The 22,065-nt window shown below is 45.1% G+C and overlaps 1 protein-coding gene and 1 long non-coding RNA gene across 2 annotated transcripts in view; both read left to right on the plus strand.

Moving 5' to 3' along the window:
• Nucleotides 1–22,065, plus strand: part of GKAP1 (G kinase anchoring protein 1) — a 282,106-nt gene that overhangs the window by 114,233 nt on the left and 145,808 nt on the right. The window contains exon 8 of the mRNA XM_030193693.1: nucleotides 18,948–19,049. Within this exon, the coding sequence (XP_030049553.1) occupies nucleotides 18,948–19,049 (102 nt within the window). The remainder of the gene's footprint in view (nucleotides 1–18,947; nucleotides 19,050–22,065) is intronic.
• LOC115463304 lies at nucleotides 430–14,460 on the plus strand. Its single transcript, XR_003941022.1, has 3 exons — nucleotides 430–530; nucleotides 7,989–7,991; nucleotides 14,451–14,460. It is a non-coding gene; the product is annotated as an uncharacterized LOC115463304 (long non-coding RNA).

Genomic DNA, 22,065 nt, shown 5'->3' on the forward strand with positions numbered 1-22,065 from the left:
TAAAACTAGAAGGCATTTTGGAAAACCTTTTGTCTAAAGCACAGCATTCCCAAGCAGATCCATATTTGCACTGTAAGTTATCATAATAATGCTGTATCTGTTAAGTAAGACATCAGATATGTGTCTGGGAAGCCCTACTTAACTTTCACATGAGCAAACAAAGGAAAGGTCCCATTTCCCACTTTTAACAGTGTGACAAAACAATGAATTTTAAGCTTGTAAACTGTTTTGAGTATTTCTTGAAGTATATTTCTCTAGTTTGGCCAGCAGGTGGTGCATGTTTGTTTAAGGCTGTTACCGAGAAATGATTGTTCCCTGTTTAGTTAACATAGATAAAAGGTAACCTGCAGTGATGTGGTCAACTATTTTTAAAACTTGTTCTGTGCTCTGATTGGCCCAGGAGCTCAAATTTCATCTAGGAAATAGTAGCTTTTTCTCCAGTCTCAGTTTGGGAGAAAAGAGAGAAAGATGTCTTTGCTGAGACCCTGTGAACAGTTGTATTTGATAACCTGTGGGCAGCTATATTACCGGTACTCTTCTGGCACTAATCGTGTAGTGAACAAATGTTTAGATAGTTTTATAATTGATCCATATTCAGTTACCTGTTATTATGTGCTGTTTTTGTTCCACCTGATTTTATGGTTCACTGTTCAGTATTTTTCATGACAATAAACATTTTTAGTTTATTGCCTCTGTCTGAACTGACTAAGAATCCTGGTGGTTTGTGTGTTGGGTCTGTGAGTGCTTTCTGGGAACTGGGGTACCACTGGGAGTAGGCCTCCAGTAACCTAGAAATCACTAGGGATAATTTGAGAGGCAGTTGGGACCTAGTTGGTGGGAGGAGGGTGCTAGTGTAGATCACAAGCAGCAGGTGTAGGCGGACCTGAGCTGTGCTGGGGATAGACCCTTTTAAGTGGCCGCAGGTAACCGCAGGCAGGTGGTTAGGTGTTTCGGAACAAACAGGCTTTTCAAACTCCTGCATCCCCTTTCTTCAAATTGGAGACGCACAAACCCAGGAAGAGAGAAGTTAGGATTGCTAGTTAAACCCATAATATGGAAACTTTGAGTTTTTCCTTGCTTTGTCATCCACCATTTCCAAACAAGATAAGATGAAAAGGGTGCACAAACTGAATTTTTTGCTTGTGGTCTCCCACTTTCATGTACTAGGCATATATTATTTTCATAAAAATAAACGGAGAGTGCCACTCTTCCATAAACATCTGCGAGAACATTTTGCTTTGTTGTGTGTGCCTCGTGGATCCAACAAGTTCAATCTTCCCCACAATATATCTAAGATTAATTTCCAATAAGTAATTTAGTCTGCTTTACACTTTCAAATAATTTTTCTTATGTTAAACTGAAAATGTTGCTCATCCTTTTGTTTTAGGTTAATTTTGGAGAAAGTAAAACACCTTAAGTAACATAGTAACATAGTAGATGACGGCAGAAAAAGACCTGCACGGTCCATCCAGTCTGCCCAACAAGATAAATTCATATGTGCTACTTTTTATTTGTACCTGTCCTCTTCAGGGCACAGACCGTATAAGTCTGCCCAGCACTATCCCCGCCTCCCAACCACCAGCCCCGCCTCCCAACCACCAGCCCCGCCTCCCAACCACCAGCCCCACCTCCCACCACCAGCTCTGGCACAGACCGTATAAGTCTGCCCAGCACTATCCCCGCCTCCCAACCACCAGCCCCGCCTCCCACCACCAGCTCTGGCACAGACCGTATAAGTCTGCCCAGCACTATCCCCGCCTCCCAACTACCAGTCCCGCCTCCCACCACCAGCTCTGGCACAGACCGTATAAGTCTGCCCACCACTATCTCCACCTCCCAACCACCAGCCCCGCCTCCCACCACCGGCTCTGGCACAGACCGTATAAGTCTGCCCAGCACTATCCCCGCCTCCCAACCATTAGCCCAGCCTCCCACCACCGGCTCTGCCACCTAAATTCAGCTAAGCTCCCAAGGATACATTCCTTCTGAACAGGATTCCTTTATGTTTATCCCATGCATGTTTGAATTCTGTTACCGTTTTCATCTCCACCACCTCCCACGGGAGGGCATTCCAAGTATCCACCACTCTCTCTGTGAAAAAGTACTTCCTGACATTTTTCCTGAGTCTGCCCCCCTTCAATCTCATTTCATGTCCTCTCGTTGTACCACCTTCGCATCTCCGGAAAAGATTTGTTTGCGGATTAATACCTTTCAATTAGTGACCTCTTCTGGGCAGGAAAGAGCCCCCTCTTTCCTGCCCGGAGCGCTACCCTTGCCCTACATGTAACATAATCATTTTAACCAAGGCTCTCCTTCCCATTAGAGAGGAGTTCCTGCCATTGATTACACAGCCCCTTAATTGTGTCTATATTTTCAACTATATTTGATGATAACACTACCATGAGTATTTAAATAAACACCTAAGTACTTTAAAGTGCCCTTTGCTACATGAATGGGACTTTCTCTGTACCTCCAGAAAATGCCGGCATTTCAGATTTATCACAGTCTTACACAGAGGCCTAAGATTTTCCCAAGCTGATATACTAAATCTAAGGCAAGTATGTCTGTGCCTCTTCTATCTACAACATCGTCAGAAAATTAAGGTGACATTCTCTTTTCCCATTTCTAATTCCCTGAATATCCTGAGCTTGCCTAATTAGTGTGGCCAAGGATTGTAGTGCCAGCACAAACAGAAGAGGGAAAAGCGGCAGCCTTGTCTTATTCCTCTTAATAAATCAAAGGATTGGGATAATTTTTCATTAATTATTAATTGAACTAGGAGCCTTTTATGTAGCACATTCACCCACTATGCAAATCAACCTTTTAGGCCATAGGAATCCAGGACTCAACATACTAAACTAGCTACTACCGTTATATTATCTCTACCCCCACCACCACCATTTGCTTGCAGAGCCATTAACACTTCAGTTAGATTCATGGAAGCGTAGTGGTTTGGCATGACCTGCACTTGATCTTGCTGGATGAGGTGGGGCAAATAGTTATTCAGCCTGTTTGTTAGGATTATTGCCATCAGAATGCTCATTCAAGTTGCCTTCTCAGCACACAGACAAATGTTCCCTGCAGGTGATCCCAGACCAACAATTTCATCTCACTTCGTTGGCTAGCTAGCCCGACAGGAAGGACCTGTGTACTAGTCCCAAGTATTTGCATGCCTTGGCTGGAGTAAGTAAGTTTGCTCTGCACTGGATCCATATTTCCAGACATCCAGTATTCAACTGATGACGGGTGCATGGAATGAATTCATTGTAGTGAGTGTCCCTGCAGTTGAAGAACCTGTAACTAGTTCATCAGCCTGTGAGAAGGGAGTGTTTTCCTGAAATTGTGCAAGCCAAAAGTACTCCAAGAAAAATCAGAGTTAATGCAACCATCTGAGGCAGTGGACAGGCTCCCCGGAGAACCAAAGGGGGGGGGGAACTTATGCAATGTCCAACATAGCTGCAGGGACCCCACTGAGTGTATGCCGACTGTTACTAGCTGTGTACTCTCGTATGCAATAAAGTAAAGCCTCCCCTTAAGGTACATACAAGCTTGCTGCTTACTTACATGCAGGCAGGAGTCAAGTGGGAGAAATTTACTAGCAGAATGGGATATTGTGGCCCCTCTAATGGTTGACCCTATGGTGATTCCTCTCCAAGCTGTTGAACAAAAGCCTCTAACTTCTTGGAATCTTCAAATCCCAGATCTTTGTTTTGGTAAATGAAGTGCACCCAACAGCAGTGTTGGATACTACGGGACTACTTTAATGCCCTCATTGTACAGTAAGGCACCATAGCTTTCCTACAAGCCACCACTTAGGATGAAAAATCTTGAAATAAAACTTTGTGGCTCTCGTCATTCGTTGTATGATATGTCCGGTACTTACAGAGCAGCTGCTCTTTGTCTGCGTAGTTCAACATACAAAAGATGACTGACTCTGGTCTCTGGCCCTCCACTGCTCTGATGCCTACCTGATGAACCCTTGCCATCTTGTGTGCAGATGACCTAGGATGCACTTCAAGGACCTGCAGAAGCCACCTTTCCAAAAACATCCAGAGGTCCTGATCTTTCGTTTATTCCAGGAGGTCCACTAACTACAGATTGTTGTGCCTTTCCTAGTTCTCTTGGTTGTTTATGTGGTCAAGGAGCTGCTTCTCTAGCTCATGCATGCAGGCTTCCAGGTCTATTATGCGGTCTTCTTGCAGGCCTAGACACTTCTCTGCCTGTTGGATATGATTTGTGTGAGACTCGAGCCCTTTGATGGTTCTGAGAAAATGTATCCTCCATGACAGCTGTTAAATTCATTGTGAGTTCTTAGACTGCTGCTTGTCAAGGTAAGGGGTTCCAAATGAATACATTTATGCACTGGGACTGTATGTGGGACATGCCGTTCAGTCTTAGCTGTGTCCGGGCATTGTTGCTCTTTTGAAGAAAACCACTAATCCAGTTGAAGGGAATGCTGGCATTGTGGCAGGAACTGATGCACCTCTGCTTTAGCTTACATGCATGCGGAATCTTTGGTTCAGAGTTTTATTCAGCACAACTCCAATTCTGTTGCTGGGTTTCTCCTGAATTTGTGCTGCTTTTTCACTGTGCCCATTATATGAGGAAAGCCTTTGATGCAGGGACCTATTTGGAAGAGAGTACTCCAGGGACCTCTGGATCTAACATGGTGCTTCCTTACACCCCAGAGTTTCAGAAGAGGGGATACATTAGAAAAAGCAGCTTCCTTTTGGTTTTGCTGATTTCAGGAGGCCAGAACTGTCATGCCTCCAAGAAAGGATCCTTCTATTGTATGACTTTTTAAGCATAAAGCATTGTTGGTTCTCATTTCTCAAGTTACGTCAGTGGTAAAGATTGCTGAACCCTATTTAACTAGTGCTAATGTGGAAGATCCTCTGCTGGTAGGAATTGAGAAGCCCTTGGGAGCATTTTAGGTACATTAGGACATAAAAGACTTAATTCCTGCAGAGGGGAGTCACCAGATGCAGGTTTTACAAATAGGGTGATCCATGACCAAGCTTTATTCTATTTTATTGGAAGAAAAGAAAAGGCACTGTCTTTGTAAGATGGATGTTATATTTTCAGCGATGGCTAAGATAACAGCCACTCTAGCAACAAGTGGGGCAGCTTTGAAAGATTTTTAAGACCGTAGGATGGAGGTTCTTCTTTGTAAGCAACTATGCTTCGGTGCTAGGTCAATTCAAACAAAAATTGGGTAGAAACCTCATGAGGACTAGGGCATGTATTTAATGCAGCAACCACCAGTTGGACAGCTGCTGATTGTGGGATAGTGGTACACAAAGCCTGTACATCCAAGATTGATACCCGCTCTCCAATTGTTGTAACATAATGAAATATTCAGTTAGACTCCCGAATACCTTATGTAGTCCTTTGCCCATCTGAAGTGATATTGTGACTGAAGGTTATGTCTGTCTTCCTCCTCTGTATTCATGTTAAGTATTTCTGATTTAGCCATATTTGCTTTTAAACCAGAAACAAATCCAAAGCTGTTTAAGTCCCTTATTACTGTTGGGAATGAGCCCCAAGTATTTTATATGGCCCTTTGCCCATCTGATTTTAGTTCTTTATTAGCCCAGACAATTTGAGTTGGGTGAATGGGTTCTTCTGATCACCTTTTGCTATTGAAGGCAAATTCATCTCTTGTAGGTAATTCTGAATTTCTTTCTCCACAGCCTGGGATTCTGAATTATACAATTTAGTGTAGAGTTTATGAATCTCTACTTTTTTGCTCCTGTTTGGTACATGTCCTGGCCTTTCCGAGCTTTTATTCTAAGGATATAGTTTTGTGTTCTCCAAATTTGAAATTTTTATGCTAATACCCTATTTATTTTATCTCCAAATGCAAAATGGTTTTTGTTTGTTCAAATCATACTGGTTTTCCTACAGTTTGGAGTTCTGGAGTTCTCCTTGAGTACTCTTTAAATCCTGCACTGTTTTCCTTAAGCCTTCTCTTTGTTTATGAAGTTTTTCTAGGATTGCAATAGCTTCCCATAATTCCTTTTCTTCTTTCTGTCCATTTTTTGCTTTGTTTCTTTCTAATTACCACTTTGAGACACTTCTGCAACTCCCAAGTTTAGAGCCCACCGCAGTATCTTCCAATAAGCTTCCAGTTTTGTACTTCTCTATTTCTTTGCCCTTTCTCTAAATTTATCCACAGTGGAGCTCGATCAGACTAGGTTATGCTCTCTGTTGGCTTGTTTGATATCATTTCTATTTCTTTTAATATCAAGTCACACCATCTACAAGATTATACGGTGCCAACAAATATTTTTTCAGTTTATTTCCCCACAGTTATGGGATCCTTCCTCCCTGTCTGCCAGTATTGTCTGTAGAGGAATTTAGTGTCTCTGGAGGAATGTATTGTCAAAGACCCCTACTATAATCAGCCCACCTTACATGAACCCCAACAGTTGCTTCGCCACCTTTCACTCCCTCTTTCTTCTTTAGCATGTTAGAAATACAGAGCATATGTGAAAAATGTTTTATTGTAATTTAAAATATACATTTACACCAAAATGCCTATTAGAAAAAATAGTAATTCAATAAACATAAAATGATATCAATATCAATACAAGAAACAAAGCATTTTCTAATCCATATCATAGGGATCATTTGTAAGCAACTGAGTTCAAAAATAATAAGTGCAATAAAGAAAAAAAAGAAATATAACAGCGGTGCAGCTAATAACTTATATTAGTCTACAAAATACAACAGCCTCAAGTAAACTAAACCTAACATTTTTTTAGATTTATCCGCCAAAGGTCTTTGACTAGATCCCCCCAAAATGGCATAATTGGCAAGACATTTACAAAGGAATTTAAGAAAAAAAATCCCTCTGTTTCCAAAACCTTAGGCTTTACTTGCAGAAAGGCTTTTCTGTGAACTTGTGTTTGTTTTGCCACATCAGGGAAAAAAGTTACACCCGACCACAGAAGGGCTCTTGTCGATTAGCAAAATATAATTTCATAATTGATATTTTCGTTCTCATAGGGAGATGATCAAAGGTAAATGTGGGCGCTAGAGGCAACTAGCGCCAACATTTACCTGTGCAGAATGATCATAAATTACATTTAAATGAGCTCATTGGTATTCCCCCCTCATGATCAGAGAAGTGCGCTCTGATCCTCCTGTGCTCCTTCCGCCTTAACCCAATTCCAGCTTGGAGCTCACGGTTAAGGTTCAGGGGAGAGCCTCCCCCCTGCTCTGACAAGGCAGCCAGGGCTGTTAGTGTCAGCCCCGGGGTCCAGTGGAACCCCCCATTGGTAAGGCCTCGATGGTCTACTGGGACCCCTGCCTCATTTCTCCCCCCCCCCCCCCCACCGGCCGCCACCATAGGTCCAGTGTAACCCGTGATAGGGAGCCCAACCTGACCCCCCCCCCCCCCCCGAAAACTTTCCCTGGTGGGCTGTGGAGGAATCCCCCCCCCCCACCTAACCCCCTTCCCAGCACCTTGAAAGTTGGAGGAGGAGGGACTAGCACTCCATCCTCCTTAGTGGGCACCACCTCAAAATGGCGACACCCTTCCCTGTGCATCCTGGGATAAAGTTTGCCTTTTTGCGGATGGCACCAAGATTTGCAACAGAGTGGACACCCCGGAGGGAGTGGAAAACATGAAAAAACATCTGCGGAAGCTAGAAGAATGGTCTAAGGTTTGGCAATTAAAATTCAACGCGAAGAAATGCAAAGTGATGCACTTAGGGAGTAGAAATCCAAGGGAGACGTATGTGTTAGGCAGTGAGAGTCTGATATGTATGGACGGGGAGAGAGATCTTGGGGTAATAGTATCTGAGGACCTGAAGGCGACGAAACAGTGTGACAAGGCGGTGGCCGTAGCTAGAAGATTGCTAGGCTGTATAGAGAGAGGTGTGACCAGCAGAAGAAAAGAGGTTTTAATGCCCCTGTATAAGACGTTGATGAGGCCCCACCTGGAGTATTGTGTTCAGTTTTGGAGACCGTATCTTGCGAAGGATGTTAAAAAAAATGGAAGTGGTGCAAAGAAAAGCTACGAGAATGGTATGGGATTTGCGTTACAAGATGTATGAGGAGAGACTTGCTGACCTGAACATGTATACCCTGGAGGAAAGGAGAAACAGGGGTGATATGATACAGACATTCAAATATTTGAAAGGTATTAATCCGCAAACGAACCTTTTCCGGAGATGGGAAGGCGATAGAACTAGAGGACATGAAATGAGATTGAAGGGGGGCAGACTCAAGGAAAATGTCAGGAAGTATTTTTTCACGGAGAAGAGTGGTGGATGCTTGGAATGCCCTCCCGCGGGAGGTGGTGGAGATGAAAAGGGTAACAGAATTCAAACATGCGTGGGATAAACATAAGGGAATCCTGCTCAGAAGGAAGGGATCCCCAGAAGCTTAGCCGAGATTGGGTGGCAGAGCCGGTGGGGGGAGGCGGGGCTACTACTACTACTACTACTTAGCATTTCTATAGCGCTGCCAGGGTTACGCAGCGCTGTACAAGTGATGGTTGGGAGGCAGGGCTAGTGCTGGGCAGACTTCTACGGTCTGTGCCCTGACAATGGCAGATACAAATCAAGGTAAGGTATACACAAAAAGTAGCACACATGAATTTATCTTGTTGGGCAGACTGGATGGACCGTGCAGGTCTTTTTTTGCCGTCATCTACTATGTTATATAAGGGAGAAATTTGCCCCGTGTGGGGCCTTACTAATGAGGGGGTGGGGGGTACGGGGGACCACTGGCCCCCCCCGGAGCTATCAGTGACAGTCTGGGCTAACACAACCCACGCCCTGGGTATGTGTTCAAAAGTTGCGCTTAATGTACAACTTTTGAACACATGCACCATCCGCCCACTTTGCTCCTCATGATGGAAGCTAATAGGTCGCATATCATTTGCATACTATTAGCTTCGATCATGAGGGAGTTAGGTCAGGGACCTGCTGTGGTGGTAAAGTCCGGCACTATTCCGTGCATCACCGGAATTTTGATCATCGAGCCCTCAGTTTGAAACACCACTAATAATGTAGAACATTTCCTTATTTTCTCTTTAGAGGATTGTAGAAATTGAGAGAGATCAAGACTATAAGGTGATGCTAATTGATCTAAACTTCCATCTTTCCTTAATCTCTTAGCTCCTCTGGGAAGGTAATATATATTAGCAAGAAAAATAGAATCAGCTCAGGATATTTTTTAAATATCCCTGAGATACATTTTAAATAGTTCCAATGGAGAGAGAGAGTGAGTAAGACTAGGGTACTTAAGGAAATGCAAATTTCTAGCTCTCAATGCATTGTTTATGGATTCCATTTGAAAGTGAATTCTCATACTTTCCTTCAAATTAGAAGCAGCGGTTGAATGCAGTTTAGTAATTGAATGATCAAACTTTTGCTGTGAATTTTCAAGAATATTCAATCTAGAATCAAGATCTTCATCTTCTGTACAGAGTCCTGATTAAACTTAGAAATTTGAGGTAATTCCTGCTAAATTATCAGTATGTGTAATTTGCCAAATGATATTCAGTGATATTTGTGAACCCTTTGACGATGGTTTAATTGATCCAGCAGTGTCCTTGCTAGAAAACTGTAGTGGTTCTGGAAATGAAACATTTGACTGGTCTACACTGAGGTCAAGGTTTTAGAGTCCAGTCTAAGAAATATATTGGGAAGAAGCTTAACCTTCGTCTCAACGGAGGGCTTAACATTTTCATCAGATGGAGAACTCTGAGTGATGTTACCCCAGCGAAGGTCTCCTTGTCTTCAGGTGGGAGGACTCCACTCCCTCAGCAAACATCTGTGAGTTTAAAGAATTAGAGAGTACTTAAGATGTTGATCCATCAGCCCTTAAATGTAGGAATAATTTTTTCACTCCTCCTTTCATTTTCCGCATTCAAATTTGATGAAAGATAATCCCCTGCTCCTGGCTTCTAAAGGGCTCCCATGGGATGTGGCCAACAATGATCTCAGTCTCTCTGTGGAACTGCACCAGAGATAACGCAGCAGGGCCCCAGTGTTGACAGTGTCAGGCACCTGCCAGTAGCCGTGGGGTCAATGATGATGGTTCCCATGTAAATAATTATTATGTGCTAGTAATCTCTCATCCTTTTGGTGGAGGTGTGTTTCTTGCACATTACGGATGCCTCCCTGTAGTCGCTTGATCTCTTTATATAATAATTGGCACTTCCATGAGAATGATATTCAGCCTGCAGCAGTCAGCATTTTTTTAAGCCTCTTAAAGCCCGCAGGTACCAGCATTGAATGTCCGGGTTACAGTGGATACCCAGAAGCTAACTACGTACTGGTCGATATTCAGACGGGTGTGCAGTTAGCTTGGTGGGTAAAGTTAGGACAGCCTTTGGCAGGGAGGGACCAAGATTAATGAAGAAGTGGAACCAATGTAGAGCAGGAGCGTAGCTACATGGGGGCATGGGCCCCCTTAGATTTGGCCCTGCCCCCCCCCCCCCGCCGCCAACCCCTTCAACCCCCCTTCCCACAGCCTACCCTCCCCCGCCAATGCCACTGTCAGGTACTTTTGCTGGCAGGGTCCCCAACCTGGATCGGAGGAGTGGCCTAGTGGTTAGGGTGGTGGACTTGGGTCCTGGAACTGAGTTCGATTCCCACTTCAGGCACAGGCAGTGCCTTGTGACTCTGGGCAAGTCACTTAACCCTCCATTGCCCCATGTAAGCCGCATTGAGCCTGCCATGAGTGGGAAAGCGCAGGGTACAAATGTAACAAAAAAAAACCCCGCCAGCTGAAGTCCTCTTCTCCAGCATGGCTGCGTTGCTGATCTGCGAGGCTTCTGTTTCTGTGAGTCTGACGTCACCAAGATTTCACCTGCCTTCTCTTATAGTGTGTTCTACTGGTATTTGAGTGTTTTCTTATGGTCATACTGTCACTATAATAGTAAATTGCCTGGGTCCAGTTTATTCTTGCTGTATACCACCTTGGATGAATAAGCTAGGGCAGGTATTAACAACACTTGCTAATGGTATTGGCATGCTTTGTCTGCTGCAGAGCCTATTTTATTCCTTTGGACCCTATAGCAGATAGCACATGCTAACCATTAATAAATTAATCCCTAACAAATCACACCTTTGAATCATTGTGGGCTGAAATTCCATGTATAAAAGGGAAAAAACGGTGATAGGAGTGTACTACCGTCCGCCTCGCCAGGATGAGCAGGTAGACGCAGAAATGATAAAAGAAATCAGAGACACGAACAAAATGGGCAATGTGACTTCAATTATCCAAATATAGACTGGGTAAATGTAACATCGGGACACGCTACAGAGGTACAATTCCTTGATGAAATCAAGGACAGCTTTATGGAGCAGCTGGTGCAGGAGCCGACGAGAGAAGGAAAAATTCTAGGCTTGGTCCTTAGTGGAGCGCATGATCTGGTGAGGGACGTTATGGTACTGGGGCCGCTTGATAACAGTGATCATAATATGATCAGTTTTGATATCGACCTTGAAGTAACTGTACACAGAAAGTCAAATACGTTAGCGTTTAACTTTAAAAAAGGGGACTATGATAAAATGAGAAGAATGGTAAAAAAAAAACTTAGGGGGGCAACTGAGAGAGTAAAAACTGTACAGCAGGCATGGACGCTGTTCAAAAATACCATCCTGGAGGCCCAGGCCATACATATTCCGCGAATTAGAAAAGAAAGACGGAAGTCCAAAAGACAGCCGGCCTGGTTGAAAAGTGAGGTGAAGGAAGCTATTAGGGCTAAAAGAAACGCCTTCAGAAAATGGAAGAAGGAACCGTCTGAAAATAACAAGAAGCAGCATAAGGAGTGTCAAAGCAAATGCAAGGTGCAGATAAAGAAGGCCAAGAGGGATTACGAAAAAAAGATAGCATTAGAGGCAAAAAAACATAGTAAAAAAATTTTTCGGTATATTAAAAGCAGGAAGCCGGCAAAAGAATCGGTTGGGCCGCTGGATGACCGAGGGGTAAAATGAGCGATCAAGGAAGACAAAGACGTAGCGGAGAGACTGAATGAATTCTTTGCTTCGGTCTTCACCGAGGAAGATTTAGGTGGGATACCGGTGTCGGAAATGGTATTTCAAGCGGACGAGTCGGAGAAACTTACTGACTTCATGGTAAACCTGGAGGACGTAATGGGGCAGTTCAGCAAACTGAAGAGTAGCAAATCTCCTGGACCAGATGGTATTCATCCTAGAGTACTGATAGAACTGAAAAATGAGCTTGCGGAGCTACTGCTAGTGATATGCAACTTATCCTTAAAATCGAGCGTGGTACCAGAAGATTGGAGGGTGGCCAATGTAACGCCGATTTTCAAAAAAGGCTCCAGGGGAGATCCGGGAAATTATAGACCGGTGAGTCTGACGTCAGTGCCAGGGAAAATGGTAGAGGCTATTATTAAAAACAAAATTACAGAGCACATCCGAGGACATGGATTACTAAGACCAAGTCAGCACGGCTTTTGTGTGGGGAAATCTTGCCTGACCAATTTACTTCAATTCTTTGAAGGAGTAAACAAACATGTGGACAAAGGGGAACCGGTTGATATTGTGTATCTGGATTTCAAAAGGCGTTTGGCAAGGTACCTCATGAAAGGCTACAGAGGAAATTGGAGGGTCATGGGATAGGAGGAAATGTCCTATTGTGGATTAAAAACTGGTTGAAGGATAGGAAACAGAGAGTGGGTTTAAATGGGCAGTATTCACAATGGAGAAGGGTAGTTAGTGGGGTTCCTCAGGGGTCTGTGCTAGGACCGCTGCTTTTTAATATTTTTATAAATGATTTAGAGATGGGAGTAACTAGTGAGGTAATTAAATTTGCTGATGACACAAAGTTATTCAAAGTTGTTAAATCGCGACAGGATTGTGAAAAATTACAAGAGGACCTTACGAGACTGGGAGACTGGGCGGCTAAATGGCAGATGACGTTTAATGTGAGCAAGTGCAAGGTGATGCATGTGGGGAAAAAGAACCGAATTATAGCTACGTCATGCAAGGTTCCACGTTAGGAGTTACGGACCAAGAAAGGGATCTGGGTGTCGTCATCGTCGATAATACACTGAAACCTTCTGCTCAGTGTGCTGCTGCGGCTAGGAAAGCGAATAGCATGTTGGGTATTATTAGGAATGGTATGGAAAACAGGTGTGAGGATGTTATAATGCCTTTGTATCGCTCCATGGTGTGACCGCACCTTGAGTATTGTGTTCAATTCTGGTCGCCGCATCTCAAGAAATATATAGTAGAATTGGAAAAGGTGCAGCGAAAGGGCGACTAAAATGATAGCGGGGGGATGGGGCGACTTCCCTATGAAGAAAGATTAAGGAGGCTAGGGCTATTCAGTTTGGAGAAGAGACGGCTGAGGGGAGACATGATAGAGGTATATAAAATAGTGAGTGGAGTGGAACAGGTGGATGTGAAGCATCTGTTCACGCTTTCCAAAATACTAGGACTAGGGGGCATGCAATGAAACTACAGTGTAGTAAATTTAAAACAAATCGGAGAAAATTTTCTTCACCCAACGTATAATTAACTCTGGAATTCGTTGCCGGAGAAGGTGGTGAAGGCGGTTAGCTTAGCAGAGTTTAAAAAGGGTTGGACGGTTTCCTAAAGGACAAGTCCATAAACCGCTACTAATGGACTTGGGAAAAATCCACAATTCCAGGAATAACATGTATAGAATGTTTGTACGTTTGGAAGCTTGCCAGGTGCCCTTGGCCTGGATTGGCCGCTGTCGTGGACAGGATGCTGGGCTCGATGGACCCTTGGTCTTTCCCAGTATGGCATTACTTATGTACTTATGTGCTAGTGCAGGGGTTCTACATGCAGGAAAGGCTGCACATGCTTATACTTCCTAGTTAGTTCTGAGCCCTGAAAAAGTTTTTGCCTCCCAGTGCTGTCAGATGAAGTCACCTACTTGTATATCTGTATCTTGCTGTCTGTCGAGAACCTCAATTACAGGTAAGCAGCTTTGTTATTTCATTAGAAAATTGTAGACTTCTCTTCCTCAGAGGCAGCTTTTGCATGGATTGTTTTTGAGCAGTAATGAAACCCTAACATTTGACATCCCTAGTCTTCTACCAGTTGACATAATTTGTGCTGCCCAACAGTAGTGCTATTATGGCCTATTATGCATGGAATGTCCAAGAAGTGAAATTACTAGTCAATACGCACCTTTGAAGACTAAGAAAGTTCCATACTATTTATATAAGTCTGTATGTTCTAAGTAGTAATGGTCATTATTAGATAGTACTTTTTAAATTCAGTGTGTTTGAGATCATCATTCCTTCTCTCAGAAGCTCCTTTTATATTTTTGCTGTTAAGGATTATTATTATTTTTTTGTTACATTTGTACCCCGCACTTTCCACTCATGGCAGGCTGAATGCGGCTTACATGGGGCAATGGAGGGTTAAGTGACTTGCCCAGAGTCACAAGGAGCTGCTTGTGCCTGAAGTGAGAATCAAACTCAGTTCCCCAGGACCAAGTCCACCACCCTATGTTATTCTAACTTCAGGATTTATGTTCTTGGTCCTAGAGCTATGAGGATCACATAACTGGGTGATGCCTATTTTTAAATGTTTTTTTTTTCTGTCTGTTGGCAGGGAGGAAGATTAACTAAGGTCTGCATTTTGTGGTGGGTCTCCCATAAAATTCACATTTAGGGGGAAAGTTATCAAGGTGTGTAAAAGGTGGACTTTTACAGCACCTTGATTTACCATTGGAGTCTCCAGCCTCGGTACTGCAGGACTGTCATGATCTAATATAATAATTCACACCTCCAACATTCTGAAGCTGACTCTGTTGCAGTGAAGCCGTGTAGTGTTCGTAGGGTTCGTAATCACCCAGGGAAAGAAAAGGCGACGTCAGACGGAGAAGGGACCATCACAGGCCTCGCACGTCGCTCTCAGTGCCCCACCCTTGGAGGGAAGGGAAGGCTGCATATAATATTCACCCACCAGAAGTTCGTTCCCTCCCTCTGAGTTCCAGGGTCGTCGTCCGTCCTCCCTCCCAGTTCCAGGGTCGTCGTCCCTCCCGCCCTTCCAGTTACAGGCCCCCTCCCTTCGAATTTTAAAAGCCATCCTGACTTACCTCGCATGGTAAAAAGCGTGCAGGCTCGGCACTTACTTCAGTTTTCACTTCTCTGTCTGTCAGCTCTGATCCCGCCCTTGCGGAAACAGGAAATGAGGGTGGGACCAGAGCTGAGAGACAGAGATGGGAAAACTGAAGTAAGTGCCGAGCCTGCACACTTTTTACCGCTGCTGCCAGCTGCCATAACCCCGACAAGGTAAGTCAGGATGACTTTTAAAATTTGGAGGGAGGGGGCCTGGAACTGGGAGGGAGGGAGGGACGGCGACTCTGGAACTGGGACGAAGGGAGGGGGAACCCTGGAATTGGGAGGGGAGGGGGGGACGCTGGAACTTCCCTTAAAAAACATTAATGGCAGAAGGTGATTACCTTGCTAGTGCCCATTTCATTTCAATGAAAAACGGGCGTTTTTTACTAGTAAAAGAATATGCTGTTTGTAACATGTTACTTCCATTGGCCCATTAGCATCAGCCACCAAGCCATTGGCCGATACTTCTGGGCCATCTGTTAAAGAGGGCCAGACTTGTGATTCAAATAATTCCTGGAGTGCATCCCTCCCCCCCCACCCCCCCCACACACACACACAACCCCCCACAAAAAAACCCTTACTAATTCCCTGGTACAATAAACATAAACCAACCAAAAATAAATTAATAAGTCATAAACCTAAAAGTCCCCTCCAGAGGCCAACCCTCCCCAACCTGCAATTGTCTGCTCCCCCACCCTTCCACATCCCCACCAAGCCTAACTTAGTGGAAATCTCTGGTTTCTAGTGGGGTAGGCAAGAGTCTGGTACTACAACTAGGGGTAATGTTTCTGTATAAGATGCCCTTGTATGGAAACATGGCTCTCAGAGGTAGTACCACAAGACTACAGCTAGGGGTCACTGGCGCCATTTTGGAGCAAGGCACCCACGAGGGCAGGAGTGACTGGGGATCACACTTGCCTGCCCCACTAGAAACTAGAGGCTTCCAGTAAGGTAGGTATGGGGGGGGGGGAAATTACAGGAGGTCACTAGGGGGTCTTTAGTTTGGGGGGGGGGGGGGCTGCTTGAGGTAGAAAAAGGTGAGAGATTTGACTGGAGGTGAGCCCAAGAGGAGTTTTCTGTATGGTGAGGAGGCCACACTGAACCGTTGGTGTTGGCCCCTTTAACGAACAACCTGGAAGCATTGGGCTGTTGCTTGGCAGCCCAATACATCACTTGACCCTACCTGTCCCTCCAACTACCGCCCCATTTCCCTCCTACCCTTCCTCTCCAAGATACTTGAACGCGCCATTCACAACCGCTGCATTGATTTCCTCTCCTCTCATGCCATCCTCGATCCGCTTCAATCCGGCTTTCGCCCCCTACACTCGACAGAAACAGCACTATCTAAAGTCTGCAATGACCTGTTCCTCGCCAGATCTAAAGGTCACTATTCAATCCTTATCCTCCTCGATCTATCCGCCGCTTTGACACTGTCAATCACAACCTACTTCTTGACACACTGTCCTCCTTTGGGTTCCAGGGCTCTGTCCTCTCCTGGTTCTCCTCTTATCTCTCCCATCGTACCTTCAGAGTACACTCTCATGTTTCATCCTCCTCCCCTATCCCACTCTCTGTTGGAGTTCCCCAGGGATCTGTCCTTGGGCCCCTTCTTTTTTCAATCTACACCTCTTCCTTAGGCTCCCTAATCTCTTCTCATGGTTTCCACTGTCATCTTTATGCTGACGACACCCAGCTTTATCTCTCCACACCAGAAATCACTGCGGAAACCCAGGCCAAAGTACTGGCCTGCTTATCCGACATTACTGCCTGGATGTCCAACCGTCACCTGAAACTAAACATGGCCAAGACGGAACTTATCGTGTTCCCACCCAAACCCACTTCTCCTCTCCCTTCACTCTATCTCAATTGATAACACCCTCATCGTCCCCGTCTCATCTGCCCGCAACCTTGGTGTCATCTTCGACTCCTCCCTCTCCTTCTCTGCGCATATCCAGCAGATAGCCAAGACCTGTCGCTTTTTCCTCTATAACATTAGCAAAATTCGCCCCTTCCTCTCCGAGCACACCACTCGAACTCTCATCCACTCTCTCATTACCTCTCGCCTTGACTACTGCAACCTACTCCTCACCGGCCTCCCACTTAGCCATCTATCCCCCCTTCAATCCATCCAGAACTCGGCCGCACGTCTTATCTTCCGCCTCAACCGATATACTCATATCACCCCTCTCCTCAAGTCACTTCACTGGCTTCCGATCAGATACCGCATACAGTTCAAGCTTCTCCTACTCACCTACAAATGCACTCGATCTGCAGCCCCTCCTTACCTCTCTACTCTCATCTCCCCTTATGTCACCACCCGTAACCTCCGCTCTCTAGACAAATCCCTCCTTTCAGTACCCTTCTCCACCACCGCCAACTCTAGGCTTCGCCCTTTCTGCCTCGCTTCACCCCATGCTTGGAACAAACTCCCTGAGCCCGTACGCCGGGCCCCCTCCCTACCCATCTTCAAATCTTTGCTCAAAGCCCACCTCTTCAATGTCGCCTTCGGCACCTAATCACTACACCTCTTCTCATGAAATCTTAACTACCCCAACTTGACATTTCGTCCTTTAGATTGTAAGCTCTTCTGAGCAGGGACTGGCCTTATTTGTTAATTTGTACAGCGCTGCGTAACCCTAGTAGCGCTCTAGAAATGTTAAGTAGTAGTAGTAGTAAAATAACCACAGCTTGTGATTTCCATCTAGGACACACTGCAAGCCTCGGTATACTATTTACATAGTAATGAGCTGCTTTACGTGCATTTGCAGTTTCGTATCTCATTTCTATGTAACATGGAGTAACACGTTTATTCACTGCATTAGGACACCACAGCCAGCATTAGAGCCGTTGAGCATGCATTAAGGGGCAAATGACGTGGGTTAGTGCCCTAATGCAGCTTGATAAGTTATCAACGTGGGCTATCATTAAGACACTTTTTTTTCCTTCCTTCCCCTCTTGATCTAATGTAACCAGTCTCATTGCATAAAATGGGGTCTGTGCTATAATAGCAGAAGCTAATGACAAAATAAACACATCTTAACAATAGCCCACGTTGATTACCCTCTCCCCCTTTAATGTTTTTGCTCTTAGTTTGTTGGAGTTAAACATAGATGTACTCCACAAAGTTCATTCTTACCCCTCCATTTCTCATTATAATGTCAGTCTCTGAACCCATATCCTGCATTCTTTCATTCCTCCATATCCCTTTCCTTGCTTCTCACACCCTTCTTTGTTATGCATGCAAAACAGTATCATCGGTGGTGGTCAGTAAAGAGATGGTCTTTTCAGAACTATTTTTAACAAAACATCATCAGTCTGTGACATGTACACTGCCCTCCAAAGGAAATATACTGTCTCTTCCAAAATTGCATAATATGCGTTATATCCAGTATTGGATGTGTTTTTAGATTATTTGCACCTAGCCACACTGTATCTGCTGTAGATATGAAGATAGCTTTGCTTAAGATTTCACACTATCGTAACTCTCCCCACCCTCCAATATTTGAGCAAGGTGGTAATGCTCTTTTTTCCATACTGAAAGTTGGTTGTGTCATAGGAGCCAACTTTTCAAAATGATTGGGAGAGCTAAACCCAATAGAAACTGCACCCTCCCTGGTCACAGTTTAGGAGTTTACCCAATATTGGGGGTTCTCCAGCACCCACAGAGTTGTCTCCTATAGGCTGTGTTTTAAGAAATTGTTTTCTACAACTGCATGATGGAATGATACATCCATAATCTCTCTCTAGTGTCACCTTCTTAGTGACTTAGTATGGCATACTCTATTCATAAAATTAATGTACATTTGATTTGTTTTGAAATTTATTTTTTGTGTCTTATGTTTACTCATCATAGGAACTGGTTTTGAAAGATGGAAAAACAGAACAATTAAAACTGGAAATTGAAAAGAAAGGTGAAGAGATCCAGCAGTTGAAAAAAGTAATAGCTCAATGGGAGGTATGTGTGCTAATTTCTTCTGCTGCAATTAAGTGTATTTCAGGGGGCCTTGGGCTCTAGGGGGGGCTGTTGAGTCTGGAAGCTACCACATGTTCAGTCTCATGCCAACAAGAGGGGGCTCCCCGTGGGACGGGGTTGGTGGGGCATTCTGTGGTGGTGAGGGCCTCTCTATGGGGGAGGGGGCATTCTGTGGTGGTGAGGGCCTCTATACGGGGGGGGGGGATTCTGTGATAGTGAGGTCCTCCCTGCGGGGGGGGGGGGGGTTCAAGTGCCCTTGAAGGGGCTCTCTGTGATGGTGTTTGGTTCGAGTGCTATTGAAGTGGTCTCTGATGGGCTATCAGGGAGCAGGCTGCCAATATTGGGAGCAGGGCCCTATGCAGAGGGAGCAACTATTTTAGAAAGCTGCTACCACATGTAGGGAGGGGGAGGAAGGGAGTTATGCTTTTTCCCCACATCCAGCTTTCTAAAATCCCCTCTGGGCTTGTAAGGGCCAAGATGTGCAGTCCTGCTCCTATTTTACGAGAGGCTTTATGTTTGCAGAGGCTCTTGTAAAATAACATGGGCATTCCATGTGTTTAGATGTTTGAATTCCTCTCTATAAGTCCTTTCTAAAATTTGCCTCTACATCAATAGTAATGACAGCAGTGGTTTTCCATGCTGGAGCTTTATTGCTGTTGGGTAGGTCAGACATTAAGGTTTGTTAAACAAAAAGCAAAGACATGAAATCAAACCTTCCACAAAAAGTGAGAGAGCCAGCACAAGAGTGAAAGACACCATGAACAAGTCCTAAGACAGCCAATGGCAAAAAATGTTATTCTTCAAATGCAGCATTAGCCGTCTTTGGACTTGTTCATGGTGTCTTCCATTAAGATTTGTTAGCTAGACTGTTCTCATAGATGTGGCTGCATATAATGCCTTAACCTTTATTTGTGAAAAGCATTTTGGGATTCTGCTTTTCTTATTCTGTCTTTAAGTAGTTTACTCTGATGCATTTTCTACTTTAATCATCCTCTTCTTTTAGTCTTGCAGATTATTACCCTTGGCACTAAACTTTACCTTTGTCTCATGAGTATTATCATAGATCTAGTTTCAGACTCTGTTTGTTTGATTTGTATCATTCTTTGAGGAAAACAGGCTTGCTTCTTCTCACAAGTGGGTAGACACGATCCTGTGTCACCCCTCCGGCAAAATTACCAGAGAAAAAAAATCTAGAGCTTTGAGGAACGCAAGCCCGCCGCATGACGTGGGCCATTTTTAGGCCTGCCCGGTCAGGTCTCTCTCTTTTTCTGTGCCGTTCCCCTTTTTCGGCACCATTGCGACTTTTAATTTCGCCAAAGCCATTTTTTCTTCCACGTCCACGAAGACTCCCTGTGACTTCAAGATTTTACCCGATGCAACAGGGACCATCTCCGGAAAAGACATCCATTCTTGGTGTCTTCAGTGCCTTGGACCCAACCATAGCCCTGTTAACTGTGTCCTTTGTCTTCGTATGAGGAAAAGAACCCAAGTTTCCTGGGAGGCTCAACGCGAGAAGATTTTTGGAGCCCAGTCCGATTCTTCGGCATCGAGGTCGAAGGCATTGGCGTCGACATCGAGTGCTATACCAGCATCAGCAGTCATGGTAGGAATGGCTGCTTTGAAACCCCAAGATACTGGGAGCAGTGAGGCATCGAGTGGGTCTCTACCTGTCTCGAGGCCTCCTGCTATGCAGGCCCCCCAGGAACGTCCATTGTCGGACCCGATCCCAAGGTGACAAGAGGATTCGATGTTGTCCTCGTCAGCACCGCGGAGCTTGGGTGACATGCATCAGGCAAAGGCGAAGAAGCACCATCATCGATTTCCACTGACACTTGGTGCCGGGAGCTCCGGAGCGCTGAAGGATTCAGCACCCAAGAAGCATCGGTACCGGGAGGACCGTTCCACCTCCATCCAGGAGCTGCTGATGCATGCGTCTCCAAGCAGCTCAGATCCTACTCTCGAACCTGCCCCGGCAGTTCTGCAGCCTGCGCCCCAGCCAGCCCCACAGCCTTTCCTGATGGCAGCCCTTGATGAGCACATCCGGGCCTTGCTCCCTGAGCTTCTGGATGACCTCGTGCAGTGATGTGAGTCAGTATCAGGGGTGCTTGCGCCTGCCAAACCTTCCTCTGTGGCCGTGCCTGGCCCTCAGCCCACGTTGTGCCCTCCAATGCCAGCGCCGCTTGCGGCCCCGGTGTTGACTGCCACCCAGGCCGGCACCCCCTCGACGTTGGTGGAGGAAGCTTCGCCTGAGTCGAGATGTGAGCCGGTTTCTCAATGCTGCTCTCGAGAACACTGTTCCTCGACATTGAGGTGGGCCTGGTCTTGGACTTCCCTGAGGGAGATGCTATCCGACACCAAGGAGGGAAGGGGAAGGGAAATGGGACTTGATATACTGCCTTTCTTTTTTGCAATTACATTCAAACGGTTTACATATATTCAGATACTTATTTTGTACCAGGGGCAATGGAGGGTTAAGTGAATTGCCCAGAGTCACAAGGAGCTGCAGTGGGAATCGAACTCAGTTCCCCAGGATCAAAGTCCACTGCACTAACCACTAGGCTAATTTGGATATGCGGACACTCGTATATATACTGGGCACATAGAAGGGCAGTGTTAAGACCGGCCGGGGAGAATTTGGGGATGCCCACTGACAAGGTATCAGTAAGATGGATAGGCATTAAAGGGATGACTTGGGCGCAGTTTCTGCCGACTGTCTTATGGACGGTGCAGACACAACCAGTTCCATATGCGATAATCATTCATTTGGGAGGTAATGATCTGGCAGTGGTTAGCAGCGTATTATTACTAAAAAACATTCAGAACGATCTGCTCAAATTGGCATGCCTAGTCCCATGATTGCGTTTAGCTTGGTCCAATATCATCCCAAGGCGGGTTTGGAGAGGTGAGAGATCCCACCAGTCGGTCGATAAGACCAGAAAAAAGATCAATAGATGGATGAAAAAATTCATGCACACGATAAAAGGGCACGTTATTACAC

Source organism: Microcaecilia unicolor, chromosome 2 (assembly GCF_901765095.1).
Source record: "Microcaecilia unicolor chromosome 2, aMicUni1.1, whole genome shotgun sequence".
Taxonomy (NCBI): Eukaryota; Metazoa; Chordata; class Amphibia; order Gymnophiona; family Siphonopidae; genus Microcaecilia; species Microcaecilia unicolor.